The sequence below is a fragment of the Hippoglossus stenolepis genome, chromosome 14, assembly GCF_022539355.2.
Source record: "Hippoglossus stenolepis isolate QCI-W04-F060 chromosome 14, HSTE1.2, whole genome shotgun sequence".
NCBI classification, from domain to species: domain Eukaryota; kingdom Metazoa; phylum Chordata; class Actinopteri; order Pleuronectiformes; family Pleuronectidae; genus Hippoglossus; species Hippoglossus stenolepis.
In genome coordinates, this window is record NC_061496.1 from 19162970 (window position 1) to 19182648 (window position 19679).

The following is a 19679-nucleotide window of genomic DNA, read 5'->3' on the forward strand; positions in this document are numbered from 1 at the left end:
CCGAGTGTAAATTACTGTCACAACACAAACCTCAGCCCTGAGATCTGAACCCGTGCGAGCTTTAAATTTATTTCTGCCTGTCTCCGTGTTGTGTTTATGTTTCTACACAGATTGTCTCCCTCCTCTCTTTTCAGACTCGTGCTTGCTCTTCTTCCCTCTATCTTACACACAGAAAAAGGAAGACACACAGTTGAGATGGAAGAGGCAACCTATTTTAGGACTGCCGTGTAATTAATCATAAGCTAGCAGCGAGCATTAGGAGAGGAGGATATGTATGATAGCTCCCTGTGTGACTTTCTGTCCCAACCTTCCTGACATTTCCTCTCTCGTTCTCCGTGCATCTCTTCCTCTTATACTTGTGCTTCTAAATTTTAATTTGTATCCTGTCCTTTCCTCTTCCCCAAGGGACCAAGGGTTTTCCCTCTATTAGTCAGTTTGTTATTCTGTTCTCGTGTACACACACCTATACGCACAAACGAGCTGCTTTCACACATACACTAAACTCCGGATATTGTCCTGAAATCATCTGAAGGAAGTGAATGTGAGAATACAAATATCCGAGTCATTTGCAGGGGGAAACTCTGGATGATGTCTGAAGGACCACATGTCGGATCGGGCACTTTGATGATGTTTCTGACAAGCAACAGACGCAAAACTGATTAAAAACAAAAAAGACTACAAATATCTCAGAAGTGAAAATAGGTGACATACACATAGAATGGTCTGTATTTATATGGGCAACACTTCTCTATGAGGGGCAATTCAGAGATCAGTGTCTTGCCCAAGGAGACTTTGGCATGCAGATGGGGAAGAGTGGGATCGAACCGCCCCAAGAAGATGTCAGCTGAGAAAGAAAATGAGATTCGAGAGCTCTTGGTGATAAGGACTGACGGCACTGTTGATGTGCGGTAAACAGATACATGTGACTTCCACAGGGGAAAGTTAAAAGTTACATCCTGCCCTCTGCATGCTGCCCTCCCCCTCGCTTGAACACTTTGGAGATTTTGCTGTTGTTGTGAACAGCATCCATAGAAACTATATCCTAGCACATCTCATTTGAAGTTATCTGTGAAAGGCTGATTCATGCAGAACATTTTCCTGTACTGAGATGTTGCTGCGGTCACACAATCCATAACCGCTCAGTCTCTCCTGTTTTCTGTACGTATGATGTTTCTGCTAAGTGTGCAGGATGCAGACAGATGGTGAAGAGCACAGTCTCATTTGGGTGTAATAAGTCGTTTCTAATTGTCTGCAGATTGGATCAATGTCCTATTCTGCTGCAGCTCAGTGCTTTGTCTGTATTACTGCAGACAGTGCAGCCAACATTCATCAGTGCTGGTGGATGGTATCTGAGGAAAAGTCCTCTTTATCTCATTATTAGGGCAATTTTGCCAGAAATGGTTGAATTATGTCAGAATAACTGGACCAATAGGTATTCACTTTTCAGGTCTTCAAGGCATTTAACACATGCATGCCCACACACACAAATGAACACAGATGTCACTCGCTGGCTTTGCTCAAATTATCCAATCAGTTGGTAATAACATCCACTTAAAACCTGAGGATTTTATGCTTTACTTTTTAAGTTGTCACTCATTTTTCATGATGCTGACATTAACAGAAGCTGAGCTGCAGTTTTACTGTCAGTGTCGTGATTGACTCTGACAGTCATCATAACGTCACCTTTTGGCTCTGGAAGTGATCTTCACTGAGGCTACTTGATGACCCAGTCCTCAGCTGTCAGTTACACTGTGTGCATCGCTGCATTTTCCACTGTAGCAGATACACGTCCACCTGAGACACAGTGTGAGACGTTTGTGTGGCTCTGATTTAAAACCATGAGCACATGCAGAGATACTCAGATGTCAGACAGGCAGTTTCACACTTTCATACTGTGGTCAGATGACGTGAAATGGCCCACAAAGTCCAGTTGGAGAAACAGGTTGTTGTTCTATTGTTGTGTTTTTAAACACATCGACTTCTCCTGGATTTCTACGGACATTATACTAGGAATGTATGTTTCTATGGAGAGTGTCTCACTCGGACATTAGCGTTCACTCCTCTGGAGAATATACGGAGGTACTGCAGAGTTTAGTGCACGTCTGAGAGCAGCTTGAGACATTTTGGCTCCATATTCTGGATAGTGGGAGGAAGTGGATAACCATTGAATCTTTATTTACAGTCTATGGGCATGACAGAGAGCCAGCATGGACAATGCTAGCCCCATGGAGGTAGCTCACTTAAATGGAATGCAGTTATAATGTTGTTACAACACCTGTGCATCTCCCTCTTTGACCTGCCAAAATGTCTGATGCAAAAAAGGTGCAGTGGATGGTCGTTATTACTAGAATCGTGTTTTCTTTCTCTGTTCTTTTTCTTAGGAGTCTTCTTCTGTGTTGTTTTGCTTAATCATGCGTCTCAAACAGGACAGCTCTGCTTTGGGTATTTGGTTTAATTTCTGCCTCGGGTTACTGTTAGCACCAATTCTTTTTCTTTCAAAGCTTCATGCGATTTCCAAACTGCTTTGCATGCAGCATTCTTGAAAACCTTATATGGGGATAATACAAATCCCCTCTCTGTTTTGCCTTAGGTTTTTTAACACAACCAGTTTCAAGGGCAAACACCTGGAATCTGGGATAGAGCCATAATGCATCAATGCTACTAAACCAGGACACACATTATTGTGCATTAACTAGTTTCCAAGCATGATTCTCTTATATTCACAATTTTCAGCTTTTGCAACAGATGCTGGGTTCCCTTCACCTCAAATGAGATGTGGTCTTTATTTTACTTTTTGGCAAAATTATTTTACCCAATAAAATCCGTACCATTGAACTGAAAGACCTACCTTTTAGTTGAAAGTGACCATTTGGAATTGAAGGTACTTTTAGCATTTTTATACAAAAGTGATACACAAGCCACTTTGAAAAGGTTATTCTACAAAAATGCTGTACTTTGACACTTTGGATTTGTTACCCCGAGTGGGTGTAATCCAAGTTAGCTGATAATCTCTCTCGCCACCTATTTTCCCTCAGGAAAACACTGTGTTTTTAATCAATGTGACAGAAAAGTACAATACATAGCCAAGTTTTCCACAATTTGGCAACAGCAAAACCATCGTTTGTATGCTTTCATATTTTGAGTGAGTTTTAAATTTAAAGCACTCAGGATTCTTTGAACTGAAGCTTCACTACAAGCTACTCAGAAAACAAAGCTCAACACAACATGGCTACCTGTGGACTGAGGTCAACACAGGGGAGCACAAAATGTAAGTCTGTTCTCTTCCCTCAAATAGAGGGAGACTATACTCTCCTCCCATGGCTGGGGTGAAGACTTGGGTCAAGTTATAGTTGTAGTGATGCTCTGATACCTGGCAGGGGTCAGTGTGAGGTTCACATCACAGATGGTTGAGGTTTTTATGCTTAGTTTAAAGTGAGAGGGAACACAAATTGATGGTGATGAAGCATTTGGTTTCATGGATTTGAACTAGTGTCATGTTAAAGATGTGAACTGGTTCATACATTTTCTCTTATCAAACAGAAAGACTAGTACTTGCCTAACTGACAACAGCAGCCCACACAGGTGATGACAACAAGTATGTGTGTATAGTCTTTAGTGCACTCCTAGAATTACAATATGACACTAAAACTGACCATGGTGTAGAGTTGCAGGTGTGAAAACGCCCTTAATGCTTATCAGCCGACATTCACCTCTGATGGATGGATGGATGGATCCTTTGCTTCACCTCTTACTTTCCTCCATCTGTTCTCCTCCATTACCCGACATTAGCAAACCCAACCAGGCGCTCAGTTTGACCATATTCAGTGTGCAGTTTTTATTTGACATGTCATGCGCTGCTCAGCACTCTCGGATTTTATCTCCATCAGTATATCATTAACCTTTAAGCAATATATGTTTTCATATCACGTACAGTATTTCTCTCCCCCTCTCCGCTGTTGAGTTAAGGAATGAGCTTGTCTCTAATGGTTTTTCTCATTCAACGTATCACTCTTACGTATTTTCCAAGGCAGCCCTTCCATCATCTCCCCTGCCCAGTGTATCAACAGCAGCGATGGGAGTCTATCACCCTGCTTCACAGGAAATTGAACACACACTCACATTATATCTCACCAGCATGCAATGATTCAGACCAGAATCCAGAAATACAAGCACACACACACACACACACATACTTGCACACAAACATAAACCCTCACACACACATAAAATGACAGTATTCCCAGACTTTCAGAGGAGCAGCACTCTGTGTTCTGCACATCATCTCTGCACTCATATATGATTAAGTGAGTCTGGCTGTTATTATGGGGAAGATGCAGAGTATAAGATGGCCTGACAGATTGTGTCAGGGGCTGCAATCCCATCAGTATTTGATAATAAAAAGACACTTAATCTCGCCAGTCCTTCATGGCCCAGAAAAAATAAAGAATCCGGATGCCCGCTTTGCGCTCTTACCATCCTTGTCATATTCTCCTCCCACTGCTCCATCTAAAAATATAAGAGCAATAATTACGACTTAATCTTCTTAATATCCGCCATTCATCCGCCAAAACACATCCCAGGGACAGGCGTGCAGTTATAGCACAGCAACGGAAAATCTGTTTATTATCCTCTGCGACGCACTTATGTACCATAAAAATACCAGTATGTACGACTGGGGGATGATCAGGAAATGTATAGGGACCTTGTGCTCGTGTGTGGGACCTGGGATGAGAGGCAGGAGAACAGCAGGAGGGGGTCGACTCTGCACGTTGTCCTTTTCCCGGCGAGCAGCAGACATGATAAACAGTGGGCACGACAGTCGCAACAACAGCCAATCTGTCACCTTGCCGAAAGTCATAGAGGCAGGGATGAGTCTGCCCACTCTTCTCCTTCTCCCATCTCTGTCAGATGGCAGCAAGAGGGTGGGCTGGGTAAGGATAATGAGACGGTTATAATGCCGACTCATGGCCTTGTCATGGTTTGTCAACACTTTCGTAATTGCTCCTCCTCTGTAGTAAATAACTCACCGGTCCCTCTCTCTATTTTTCAGTGGAGAATAACCCGTGCCAGACCAACCCCTGTCTCCATGGAGGGAGCTGCCTGCAGGAAGGTGACGGCTATAGCTGCTACTGCCCTCAGGGCTTCTCTGGGGAGAGCTGCGAGATCGGTGAGTCACTGCCGGGTCAGGTCTGAGCCAGGGAAGCCTGCGAGGTCAGCGGCTGCACATGCATGCTGTGTCACTGTATGCTAAATAACATTTAGCTGTTGTACACTTCTGTGCAGTGGATTCAGGAGGAGAACACCAGTGATTTTTTTTAGTTGGAGTCTGGATCCAATCACAAATGTCAAGAGCAGCTTCCCTGTCAGATCCAGTAGTGCTTGGATCCAGCTGCCTGACTGAAAGTGATCTGGGAATATCCATATGCTGCAAGTCACTCAGTTGTGACAGAGGCTGTTCAATATGTGTGTGTGTGTGTGTGTGTGTGTGTGTGTGTGTGTGTGTGTGTGTGTGTGTGTGTGTGTGTGTGTGTGTGTGTGTGTGTGTGTGTGTGTGTGTGTGTGTGTGTGTGTTCACCTTCTGCCCCAAGAGTAGTAGGCATCTCTTCCTTCCACTCTTCCTTCCACATTGAGAATGTGGCTGTCAGAAAATGGTACTGTCTCAGGTGTGTGTGTGTGAGAGAGAGAGAGAGAGAGAGAGAGCAAGAGACACAGACAGACACTTAAGGACACATGGGCCCCAGCGGAGGGATGAGCTCAGTCAGGGGTGGAGCAGCTGATTAAAGTGTCGGCACTTTAATCATGAGGGAGGACAGAAAAATAAAGGAAAGAGAAGGTAGAAATGGTACATGGCGAAAAATCGCAAAGTAATTTTCTTACTCTGAAGGAACATGTGGTTACAACACGTACCCCACAGGATTCGAATGAGTTTGAAAACATCACAGTTGGTGCAAAAGTTGTTGTTGACAGCGTTCAGCCTGGCACATTGATTCTGGGCCCTGGCCAAAGCATCGTGGGTTGAATGATATTGTAAATATTAAAGTACATACATGAGCCACACTGGTGTAACGTGGGTGTTTAAAACTCCTGGCTTACATTTTTGGCTGCCAAGGCTTGTCTGTTCTTTTGGCAGCTACCTTCTAGTAACACATCTTATTTTCAATGTTTAGCTCCAGTTTCTGTTTTCAAGGCCTTTTGTAGCAGATCAGTAAGGTCATCCAGTTCTTCCTATTAAATATGTGGTGTTTATTTGAGTGAAACCTCTTCGATGTGTAGACACTGACAACAAGATGCCACATAAACAATCACAGAGCTTATTGACTCATCCTATTTTATAAGCTCTATGTGTTCCACGTTCATGCCTACAAAGACCAGATGGGGTTTAACGGGTCATTACTTATGGACAAAGGTTCATAGATCAGGGGTCAGGGGTCAAAAGAGGCGTATTGTCCTGGGTCTGTTTATCTGATAGATGTATGTGTGCATTAACATCATCGGAGAGCAATCAACATTGAAGCTTTGGATCAATAAGTTGTGACAAATGTATCTTAACTGCATGAATTACACACGTATTTTGCAATGATCTGTTGCGATCAATTTGTTTGGTGTTTTTTATTGACATAGATAAAACGTATTGGTTTTGAGAGGCTATTGGAATAAACTAAGACATTTCCGCCGACAGTTTAAGAGAAAAATATTTTAGTTCTGCACTTTCCTTCAGCCTTCTTCTCTCAGGAGTGTTTAATTGCTTTTTCCGGTGTTACTTTAGTGTTATTATGTCACTGAACTGCTGCAAATCTGATATTTTTTAATATTAATCATAGCTAAAGGCAAAAAGGTTAATTGCTTGAAACAGCATATATACAACCACAATTTAACCGACACAACACAGACAAATTAAGCTGTAGGAAATATACAGTGGGTCATAATCTCTGTGTTGCATTTCACACACACAGCTGAGCTTATTCTAGGCCTCTTGTTGATAGAGCCAGAGAGGCATATTCACCAGTATCCTCTGCTCTGCTGCCGCTCTCCATGTGAAATCATTATTTAGTCAAAATGAGGCAGTGGCACCACAGCTGCAGTGATCCTGTCTCCAGGACCTGGCTGCTAGCTGCAATTATTTGGGAAGATGCATTTTGGGGAGCTGCATTATTAATGGCTTGTGTTTCTACTGTGAGTCAGTGGTTAATATTTATGAGAGAGAGAGAGGGAGAGAGGGAAAAGATAGTGTGGACTTCTCAGCGTTCGCACTCCAGCCCCACTAGATCCTTATCTTTGTAAAGTTCTTACTTAGTAGTAGTAATCATTCTAACTCATTCAATGGTATTAGTACCAGCATACCTCTGTCAAGGCTAATGCCTTATCTTGCCATGTTGAAGAAAGTTTTTTAAAAGTTTCAAGTTCCACCTGTTTATCTAAATCCACTCCGACATATGGCCCCTCATTGGGTCAAGCCCCAACCCTCCACAAAGTTTCATGGAAATCCGTTGAGTAGTTTTTTCGATCAGAATAGACAAAGAAATGCAAGAAATCCGAACCTCCTTTGCGAAAGTAATAATGTAAAAACACCCACAGAAATGTAAGCTTAACTGTCGCTTCCCTTGTAGAGTAGAGTACGTACTACATGTAAAGGCTGAATCCCATGAAACCCAGCAGGCTGCCTCAAGAACCTACTGCAGATGGCACCGAGTCAGCAGGTGGTTGGCAAAGTAACATTCTTACCTCCACGACCTCCACAATAGATATGGAACTGACTTTGATTATCATTAGCAATGCTAGGCTAACCCTGAGCATTAAAATGCTAACCACTAGCATACCTAAGCTAGCTCCTAAATATACGTGGAAACATGGCTCGTGATTTTCACAGTTAAAGCTGCTTTGCATGCGTTCTCACTGAAAACGAATGATGCCACTGTTGTGTCATTGTGACAATAATGGAATACAGATAATGACGTTCTGTTTTTAATGGCTTGTTGTTGGAGTAGCTGTATCTTGGTTGCCGGTTTAGTGCAGATAAGTTTTTTTTTCTAAGGATCTCCATGATAGTAGCAGGGCTGCATGCAAGATAAAACAGTAAAACATGGAATAAACAAGTCAACACTGAGAAATGTGGGTAAATTTCAGAAAAATATTTTCCTGGCAGTAATTTTAGTAACATGTTTTTGTGTTTTAAATACCATGCCATCTGAGAAGATCACAAGGAACATGGTTTGAATATATGCTTTAAGCTGACTAATATAACTGTCATCCAAGGTATTACAATATACCATACCTGCCACTTCTGTAATGACACCATTTATATGTAAGACAATATAGTGATTAAGTCAAACTTGTTTCATTTATTAGAGTGTGGATACCTGAACCAAGCACGCCAGGAAAGAAAAATGCAGCTCAAGTCATCATGTGACCAGTTATAAAAGAGCTTTTACTGTGAAATAGCCATGTTTGTATGTTGTTTTTTGAGCAAGCTGTATGTATACTTGCAACTATCCTATGCTAATGGTTAGCCTAGCAGGTTGGCTCGCCTCGGAGAGAGATGACCCCGGCTCCTCATTTACCACTGCTGAGAAGGATGTATACTGGAGCCTCCACCAACTCTTAATTTTGTCTCGTACCCTGCTGCATGTCACCCTCTCCCTCTCTCCTGCTTTTTCTGTCTCTCTACACGTCTATAGAAAAATTATAATAAAGGCAGGAATGCCAAAAAAGAAGAAGAAGGAATCTAAGCTCGAGGTTGTTCTTTCCTTTTGATCATTAGAACCAGTTGGTGAAGCCTGAATCCTGCAGCAGAATAAGTGATTAATGAGACACAACACAGCCTGTCACTTTGATGGCTATGTGGTGAGATACAGTAATGAATTATATTTTCCTTCACCACAGCTGGAATGAACATTTTTTCACAGATATGACAGAATAAAATATAGCCCAAAATAAACAACTAAAAAAAAAAAGCCACCCTCAGGGATTATACGCCGCTGAAGATGTTCAGATAAAATAGTCAAATATCTCTGTTTTAGTGTCTCTAATCCTTCCTGTGATGTACACAAAAATCTAGATAAGCAGTGACGTACAAGCAAGTAAAAAAGAGGCTCACCGTCCTGTACAGCCCTCACACAACCATGGTACAGAGGTGTTGTACTGACTTTGATTGATTAGACCTCAATCAGTTTTGGTGAACTCATTAGGATGACATTATGTCTGTGAAGATTCTCAGTCATCCAGGTCATGGTATATCCAAGTGCTAAATGACAGGTCAACAGGACTTGGTTGAGTTACTTGAAGACGTTTCACCTCTCATCCAAGAGGCCTCTTCAGTTCTAACTGAGTGCTGGGAGCCCCAGGTATTTAACTTGTAGGGTGGTTAGGAGTCGTTTAATTTAACCTGAGAGTCTGGGCCCACCCTGCTGTTGGTTTCACTGGGAGTCGTTTTTCCGGGTCGTTGAGTATACTCAATCGCATTGTCCAAAATATTCTTCACAGGTTATATATGTTTTGGAAATAAATCTAAAAATGCAGCTCAAACAAGCCATTTATACAGTTCCCCTGAGAGCTCAACACACTGCAACTTAAGAAAACACATATAAACAACGTGTCAATAGAGAAAACACCTGAATCGATTTGACAATACATATGTGGCAAATAGAAAAGGGCTGCAAGTACTAACAACCCAACCAAATTCTACACAACCAATCACTCACAACACGACCAATTACTCACAACACGACCAAATACTCACAACACAACCAAATACAACACGACCAAATACTCGCAACACAACCAAATACTCACACCATGACAAAATACTTACAACTCAACCACATACAACACAACCAAATAGTCACAACATAACTAAATATTCACAACACAACCAAATATTTGTAACACAACCAAATACTCACAACGCGACCGAATGCTCACAGCAGGACCAAATACAATCAAATACCCACAACTAAATATAATACAACCAAATACTCACAACATAAACAAATACTTGTATTACATTTTGTATTGCTGTGCATGTGTTGCTGAATTGATGACAATCTCGATTTACATGTTTTTTTATCTATTTGTTCATGTTTTCTGAAACTGTCTGCCTCGGAGCTCTCAGATACATTTAGTAGTATGGACAGGAAACCAATACCAGCATGTAACCAGGACAAAGTAGGCTACATGTATATTACTACAGTTTTCAATTTGGAAACTTTACTTTCTAAAACTACACATGTGTAGCATTAAGTAATAAAGTTGTTTCCATGTGGTTAACTTAAAACAAACTTAAAACTTTTTTGGGTCAAGTAGGAAAATCACCGGTGTAACATGAAAACTAAACATTACAATCAATACCTGCACTGTTTCAAATATGACAAGCCAAAATGTCTACTGTAAAAAACACCACTGTTCTTTCTTTTTGAAATTCATTAATGTGCCAGTAATCTGAAAATGTTTTGACTGACAATTCGGCAAGTGTACGTAATTCTTGAATTCAAAACAAACACACAGTGAAGTGCTGACCAGTTTAAGCTTCAATGAAAGTCCACAAAAATGTTAACATGTCGCACAAGTTTTCTCCAAGTAAACCGTGCTTTATTCACTAATAAAGGTGTAACTAATAAAAACACTGACTTCAGTGGACCAGTATCGGCATCACAGCCTGTTCTGCATGTCTGGCTCACTGCCACACTGCCGACAGAATAACTCATCAAAAACTCATTTTCCTGCTATGACAAGTCATATCTCATTATTCACAGATTTATCTCAAGCACTGCAAACGTACACTGTTAATCTACACTACACAGCTCTGCAGGTGACAGTTCATTCATTGCTTTATGGAAACATTAGAGGATTAAAAATATCTTAACTCAAGGTCAATTTACTAGCTTGTTTTGAAGCTTTTCAACCACATGGCCCTCCTCAGCTCATTGTTCAGCTGCCAACATCAACACAGACAACTTTACTTTCAAGATGTTAGAATCACAGACAGACAACTATGCAGAGTGTTTGTTCCAGTCAAAGCACCGACACAAGCTGAGGAGCATACATACATATGCATGCTCCTCATAGCACCACTTTTCACTTTTTCTCTCTTTTCTTTTGCGTCTGTTCTCCACACATGGAAAATCAGGTCAACACAGCACGTTATTGGCATGTCAGTTAAATTAATGAAGGGACATAAACTCCCACACATTTCCTTTTCTCAAAGCCTGTGCCTGCAGTAAACATGTTGATATTACAGCATTAAAAGGGCTTTAAGTCCCGTAGTTTTATTTAAATTCAAGAACCTACTGATACAGAGACAAAGTATTGAGTGATTGTTTTAAAAGTAAAGATACAGCTTTCTGTTTATATTGTCTCCTTTTTTCCTTTATCATCTCTAAAACTGAAATCGTATTCTTTTTGACAACTGCTGCTATTTCTGTCAAGTTCACGTGCCGTTTGTTGTACAGGAAACACATTTCAAACAAAGAATGTGTCGTGGGATCAAGATGGAAAATATCCCTGTAAAAAGGAGGGAATTACTCTGATCACACTATTCTCTTCTCAAGTTAATCAACACTGTTCTCCCTCCTCTCCTCCATCTTTCCCACCAACCAGTGTGATTCTCCCCCCCTCCATTTTCTCTGTAGCTTAGAGGAGATAACAGAACCTGAGCTGCTTCACAGAGCCTCAACAGTTTTGACAAAAGCGACACGCTTCGTGGGCTGTGTGGATTGTCTTTGTCTTTGTCGTCCTTATCAACATTCCTCCTTTATTGCTCCTCTGCTCTTTAACAACTCCTCAAGCAGATCAATCAGAAACAAGGAGCAGAGTGCAGGAGGGCGTAACACAACGTGTGTGAAAAGGCGTACACACTAGAGTTTGGATACTTAATCTGAGCCCCAGAAATGTTGACCAAAGTTTTGGACAAAAACATTGACGTTTATTTTTGACAGAAATTTAAGATTAAAAAATGTAGACCAAGAATTTTGACAACAATTTAGTCACAATTTTGGGATAAAGATATGACAAAAATTTTGGACCAAAAACATTTTTCATTATTCACAGATTTATCTCAATCACTGCAAACGTACAAAAAATTATAATGCTACCCATGTTGGCCGAGCTATCTACTTGATTTTTTATCCTGCACATGCCCATTATCAGGAAAAGCCTGACCCAGATTTGGGCTTGATCAGTTTTCTCTCGGGCTCGGTTGAGTTTAATAACTGTAACACGCACCTATACACTCTTATCACCATCTGAAAACCTACAGTAACGTTTAAAGAAGTTCCAAGTCAACCTCCACCAAACAGAATGAACAGCAGCATCTTGTACAGCACCTGGCCACAGGGTTGGTTTTCTGCTCAACAGACATCACACCTGATTTTTTTTATTTCATTTTTCACCTCCCCACACACTCTGGCCTCTTTTTCCAATCATGGTGATTAGATCTGAGTCTCCTCTGCCGCTTCCTTCCTCTCCATCCCTCCCCTGTACTTTGAATCGAATTTGATTTTTCTTTTCCTTACATTTATTTCTCTGACCACATCTTCATATTTTTACTCCTGTTGCTGCCTCACCCGCCCTCTTCTTGTCATTTTTTTACCACTCTCCTATTTTTTATTAATCCTCCATTTCTCTCTATTTTTCTTTGTCCTCCTTTTATCACCCTTTTTCTCATTTTTCTCTCCCCTCTACAGCCCACTCCATCTCCCTGCCCTCCTCTCTTCCTCCCCTCACCCCTCCACCACCACGCTGCTCCTTCGCGAGACCTACAGTGTAGCGCCGTATTTGAAATTGCTTGGCAGAGCAGAGATTGGGGTGAGAACAAGTCTGTAGCAGGCCCCCTCCCCAACAGCATCTCTCCCAAATAACACATTTCATTTCCTGCCACTGCACTTCCTCACTCACCCAACACCTCTAACCTCTCTCTGGCTCCCAGCTCATGTCTCTACCCCTTCTCCTGCTCTTTATTTTCCTATCAAAAACCAAGACAATTATTTATACAAAAATGCCTCTGTACTGATGCATAAGATGAAACTTATTCAAGTTCACACGGTCGCTCATATCCAGACTCAAATCCCCAAATATGCTCACAAGGTTGTGCACAAAATATCCTCTATTTTTCTCCTTTTCTCCCAGAAATGGACTCTGACACACACACACACACACACACACACCCACACCTGTTTGGGCCTGTCCTATATAAAACCAATATGTGCTCAAGACTATGTGAAGAGCTAATGCATAGCTCATGTTTAAAGAGGCCACGAGAAACGGTCCTGCCGGGTTTCTGTATTAGCTAATTCCTCCTCTGGGACCCACTCCACTCACATCAGCTCGTATGATTGAGTCTGAAAGATTCATGAGGCTGAGGCTAATAATATAACCGGCCCCTAACGCACCTTAGCAGTGTGTCCACAGATCTGAGCGATGAGGTCAAAGATGACAGGGGGGAAATGGGGAGGGACAGGTTGTATAACTGAGGATTATAAATGTTTTATTGTAGGTACACACAGGCTGTTGAGGTATTTGTCGGCAGATCCCTAAGAATCTGGGGGCTTTTGGGGCGAACTGAGGCAGAGAGTGAAATTGGCAATATGTTTGACCTAGAGCTGCTGTATAAGATATAGCAAAGAGTTATAACCCAAAGCACAGAACCAGAAAAGAAAGAAACCAACAGACAGATTGATTCTCAGTGAGGTGCAAGGGTTCGTAAAAGAACCCTTGCACCGCTGCTGCCATGCTGCTCCCCGCAGGACATCCCATTCATTACTTCATTAAGGAGGGAATAGATTTATGTGTTTGGCTCCAAATTCTCCAAGTTCTCGCAGTTAGGTCAATATGCTGTGGAGTTTTACTGCTATTTCTTGTCTTCTGCTTCTTCTGCAATGTTGCTTTTATTGACCACAGGGGTGAAAGAAAACACCATTATAAAACAATGGTTCATATAATGATGAACAATTTGATGGCTCACACACAACAACAACACCTAATAGACATAATAGATTCCTGGAATACTGGAAAGTCAGATATTTAATGGAAATCTGTTTCCTTTTCCTGGCAAAAATACTGTAACTCTATAGGAACTTGATATTTGTATTTCTTATCTGTGCTTGTGTCCTGATGAGTGAAACAAAGGTCCTGTTCAACATTAGCTATGGTCTGGGGTGAAAGGGGCTGATTGAATCAATTTTCTGTGGGAAGCTATAAGATTTTACACGTTAAAAATAGTAAAAAACTGAACCAATAGAAAATCAATATGTGCTGGGAAGTGTTGATATTGTGGCAGTAGCCACAAATAAATCAACACCTCCCAAAGACTGACACATAGAAATAGGACACATTCGTGTTCACACTGCTGATAGAATGTGGCAGAATGCGTCCCAGACCCTGATCGGACCTGGAATCAACATTTGTCTCGAGTGATATGATCACAAGTGGAGAGCTGTGAGTATGTCAGTTCTTTCAAGGCATTAGAATGCATCTCCACATACAACTCCCATTACACTTGTGCTCAGACTTCACTTTCCCGCCCTGTTAGCCATAATGCACGTATGTCATTTCTGTTTCGCAAAGACCAAATTATGTTGCATTTACCCAGTCTGACTTTAAAGAGAGAGAGAGAGTGGGGCCAGGAGTGGCCGAGCAAATCAATGCACAGGGCGAAGCTTGACTCTTGAATGATTCATTATTTCAGCCGTTTGAAATAGTAAAGAAGAAAAAAAAAAGAAAATCAATATGTGGAGGTTAGTGTTAATTGTACCAGCAGTCACAAATAAATCGGTACATGGGAAACACTGAGAAGTAGTAAAATGTTTTCAGTTCATTATCAAACAGTAATGGGTCAGAGGACGTCGCTGTGGCCCAGGACACATTTGTATTCATAAGGCTAAAAGAATGTGGCCACTTTCAAGTGTCTATAAAAAACATGCTGGCAGTTCAGCAAGGGGCTTAAAGTATCTCAGCATACAGATGAAAGTGGAAACAATCTCAGTCCCAAGTCTTTTTTTTATACCCAGAATTCAAACTGTTCCTTGAGTCTATGTTTCGGCCTCAATCTCCAAAAACAGAGTACAGACTAGGTTTCAATAGATGGAGCATTAAGGGCAAGACAAACACCACAGTGGGTGCATGTGACAGTTTCCCTTCCCCTGCACATAATAATCACCTCAGCTGAGCATGAAGATGGTCATATGATCACACGAGCATTGAAAAGTTAAGATCATACGGAAAAAAACTGAGGTTACATGATTCTGTATGGTAGCATTGTATTTTTGACACAACAAAGATTAAGCTCTGGTAATTGTTCTGCTAAAAACATGAGGGCACAATGAAATAGTCAGAGAATGTGAAAATACAACATTTTATGAGGAATTGAAATTTCTTGTTTACCTAAGCAGGTGCTGCAGTCTGACAGTAACACAACAAATGACTCGGCACAGATGAGCCATGCATGGGGCCGGACGGGACAGTGAGTGTGCAAATGGCGGAGTGTGTGTGATTGATGACCGGCGGTTTGTCACAGTTTGTCGGCGGCACAGGAGCTCTTAACAGGCTATGATGGGCTGGATCAGCCTGCACTCACATGCCTCATTAATTCATCCACACCGCTGGATTCCTCAGTCAGCATTATGGCTGGCAGCACCCCCACACCCCCCACCACCACGCATACGCTTTTACCTCCGATCCCTCCAACAACACCGGGAAGACCTGATTGGAGCTGCTCGGAATGCAGCTGATTCAGGCAGTGATACATGAATACGCAAAATCTGTCTGACACACTTACACACACAAATGCAGTCTAAAAAATGTACAATTTCCCCTGTTATTAAAAAAATCTAACATTCTGCCTCCAACCTGCACATGGAGACCCACAGATACAAGTTCAGACACCTGTGTGTGTGTACCGTCAAGCAGTTAAACTTTGTCCACACTAGATTAGAGTTAGGTGAACGATTTAATTTGCTAGTTTTCAATCAGCTTGGACGCTCTTTCCTCTGCAGACTCCTCAGGACAATGAGAGACAAAGGACACACAGGCTGCAGAGATGAATGAGAATGAGCTGCAGGGCTGTGTGTGTGTGTGTGTGTGTGTGTGTGTGTGTGTGTGTGTGTGTGTGTGTGTGTGTGTGTGTGTGTGTGTGTGTGTGTGTGTGTGTGTGTGTGTGTGTGTGTGTGTGTGTGAGAGAGAAAGAGAGAGAGAGGGAGTTCTGCATGCAGTATCTCTTCGGTATAAACACAGTGCAGATTAATGAGCTGCTGGCAAAGTTGCCAGTACACTCACCCCTCTTCCTTTATCTCTTTTTCACTCTCTCTGTCCAACACACACACACACACACCCTCCCTTATACACACACATTCACACACTTGCCACTTCATTTTGACCGCTCCTTATGTAATTTAATCGTCAGCTAAGGTATAGAATATGCACGCATGTGGCTGATGATTAGCTCTGTCAGTGTGTGTGTGTGTGTGTGCGTTGCTCTGGATGAATGGAGGCAGTGACTACATACACTGGATGACGGCTGTAGGAGGCAGTGAAGCATATAAAAGCCGGCCACGTAGAAAGCGGGGCAAATTGATTTCCCTTGAATACCAGGAACTGGGCTTTAATAAGCGTTCCAGAAACGACGGCACAACAAACACTCGCCCACTGGGACACTGGTTCATCTTTATACTTGATGACTTATGTCATCAAGTATAAAGATGAACAGATCACATGTGCTGCATTCACATGAGAGGTCACACAAACATAAAAAAAACATACATACACACTGTGGTGACCCAGTAATACAAAGAGGATTTTTTTTTTCTTATCTTCATGTTAGCAGACCAGCGATAAAAAAAAATAGCTGAAGTCAAGAATGAGAGAGAGACCAAGGAGCCGAGAAAAAGAAGGCGACACAGCAAAGATGATTGAGTAGATAAAGTCCTTGACCAGGCTTCAGTACGACTGACTGTTAAATACAAATTACCTTAAAAACAATGAAATCCTCCTTATAGTTTACAAGGTACCAGTGATTAATTGATTCTGACACCACTAAGGAAAAAATGGATAATTTAACTCTAGGATTTGCTCTTTAAGTATGTCAGAAATAGTGACAGGAGGCAGAGAATAGCCTGTCATTCATCCCTCTGGGGACCTGCTCTACTTTAAGAGTACAAGTATTGCATTTCTTAAGCGTGTAGGAGTAAGGACAGAGAGAGGAGGAAGTGAGTAAGGAAGGAGGGAAGGTAAGAGCAAAGGGAGGATGGCAGGGTAATGAGGTGGAAAGAAGGAAAATTAAGTCTTCGAGGGGAGTGAGGAGAGAATTCAAAGAATGATGACAGATTGAAACAATTTAACTAAAGCCTTGTCTACACTGCTTTGAATATAACCACAAACCAGAGAATACAAGAAACACTCAATCAACCATGTCGGGCCAGTAGGTGGCGATAAAGTCTACATTAACAATCTGTCGGATACTAGAGAAGAACATTTTCAGTCCCAGTAATACATGGGCAACACCCGTGAATGTCGGTGATGTGGTGCAGTGATGCTAACTTTAGGTGGAAATGTGTAATGAGACCTAGCAGTGCTAACCAAACGAAGAGAAACCCAAATGTTGCCCCATTGTTGTTTCTGAGACGTTTGTAAAAATCTGTTTTAGTGAATTAAAAGGCTGTTTGCGTGTAGACGAGAAGCTCAAATGCAGAATGGTGTGGACAGAGCATAAGTAAGGAAGGAAAGAAAGATAGGAGAGGGAGGAATAGAAGAGGAGAAAAGGAAGGAGTCAGCAGGCGAGATTTGACAGTGTGAGCAATCCATTTGAAGAGTTGGGTGTGTATCTCCTTTAAGGGGAGTTGAGGTATGTTAATGATCACCCTTGGGTGTCCAAGGTAGATGAAGTTGTCAAAGAACAGGCCAGACCCTGCACGGCCCTGAGGGACGCCGCCACCACCACTCGTAACACCACAAGCCCAGAAGGGACACCTGTAAACCCACAGACTCAAAGGAAATTAGCCCGGTAAGACTCACAGGGCGAAGGAGGATAAACTTGCCATTTAGAAATGTCCAGAGGGAAGGAGAGAAAATAGAAGGTGAAGAGACTCAGAAGTGACTAATGAACAAAAAAGTGTGGAGGGAAATGGAGGAGGAAGGGAGATGGAGGTGGAAATAGGAAGGAAATGAGGAAGAGAGAGGGAGTGAAAGTAAATAAGATCTGATGATTGTCTGGATGTATTCTGCATTTCCTGTCATTTTAAACCCTCCCTCTCTCTGTGAGGAGATAGAAATAGAGTGTGGCTTTATGATACTGGTGACAATGTGGCCCATTGCTCAACATTTCCTGTCCCTGGCTCTTTTTATTCCACTGGCCCCCTCCCACACAAAATATTAACTGAAGACGGAGCCATTGAACACACACAGGCTCACACACACACACACACACACACACACACACACACACACACACACACACACACACACACACACACACACACACATTTAACATCAGTGAGCAGAGTCGGGCTGTCAGGGCTGAAGGCTAGCAGAGCGATGTGAGATGTTGTGACACTTTACCTCATTACATTTTCCCAGTGCTGTTGTGATTGTTGCAGCGGTGCTGTCAACCAAAGAGAAGACCTGTCTGAAACATACTGTGGGCATACGCATCCGCCCACACACACACACACAAACACACATGTCACTGACACATTCCCAAATCCACAGTGCAGCACATGAATTGAGATCTTTTCCTGTTTTTATATTTCATGTCGCAGTGTGAATTTTTTTGTGAAATGTCTACAAGGCAGGTTTTAGGCTCACTTTGCTCGATTCCCCCTCGACGCTCAAGGAAATCTTGTAAACCCTGACGATTTGGATCGTTGCCTGCGTGCGGCTCTCACTACATCGTCTGGGCTGCTAGCTGTAATTGCGTCTGGGGCTAGTGGTGAGGTAACATATCCCTGTTCATCCTAATGTCTTAGCCAAGTATAAGGGAAGGAGAAAAAAACAGAGTGCCTGTTTTCACTAGAAACCCCAGGATGAAGGAGTGCGGATCCTCAGATTGGTTGATCTGCATTGCTGTGCGCTCTCTGGGGAGCAGGACAAAGCCTTGGGCTGTACCAGAGCTGCAGCGTAGTCTGTCTGTTTCCTCTTCTCCCTGCTGATCCTGATCCCTTTGTAATCCACCCGCACCCAAACACAGCTGAAGGCACAGGACTCCACACTATACTGCTTACACACACACACACACACAGACAGACACACACACAGCTCAACACAGAGTGCTCGCAGATATACAAGTACAATATCTATACTCTATGATCACAGAATGTACCTCATATATTTCTTATTCTTTACAATACATATCGATTAACTACTCTTGAAAACACTGAAAAAGTTCATTCTTAGTCTTGAACAGAACAGATGACTGAACATGTCACATCCATTTCCCAGGTGTCTTGTCCATTTCAATCATATTACATGATTTTAGTGGAGTTATAAAAGTTCAGATTTCCATTTTTTCTGAGCTCAGATTTCTCATCCATGCGGCTTAAAGGTTGAGAGTGAAATTTATTCTAGAGCTTGGAAACAGGAGTAGACAAATAGTAGAGACCCTGGAGATAAGATTGTTTTGTCAGCTAATGAAGTTTTCTCTGCATGATCCATTGTGTTAGTAAAACTTGTTTACTTCACTTTCAACAGACCTAATTGAT

At 42.0% G+C, this 19679-nt stretch overlaps 1 protein-coding gene across 1 annotated transcript in view; it reads left to right on the plus strand.

Annotated features, from left to right (window-relative positions):
* The window catches only part of ncanb (neurocan b), a 153554-nt gene that overhangs the window by 82507 nt on the left and 51368 nt on the right, over nt 1-19679 (plus strand). Inside the window, exon 10 of the mRNA XM_047343242.1 lies at nt 5051-5167. Coding sequence (XP_047199198.1) covers nt 5051-5167 — 117 coding nt within the window. The remainder of the gene's footprint in view (nt 1-5050; nt 5168-19679) is intronic.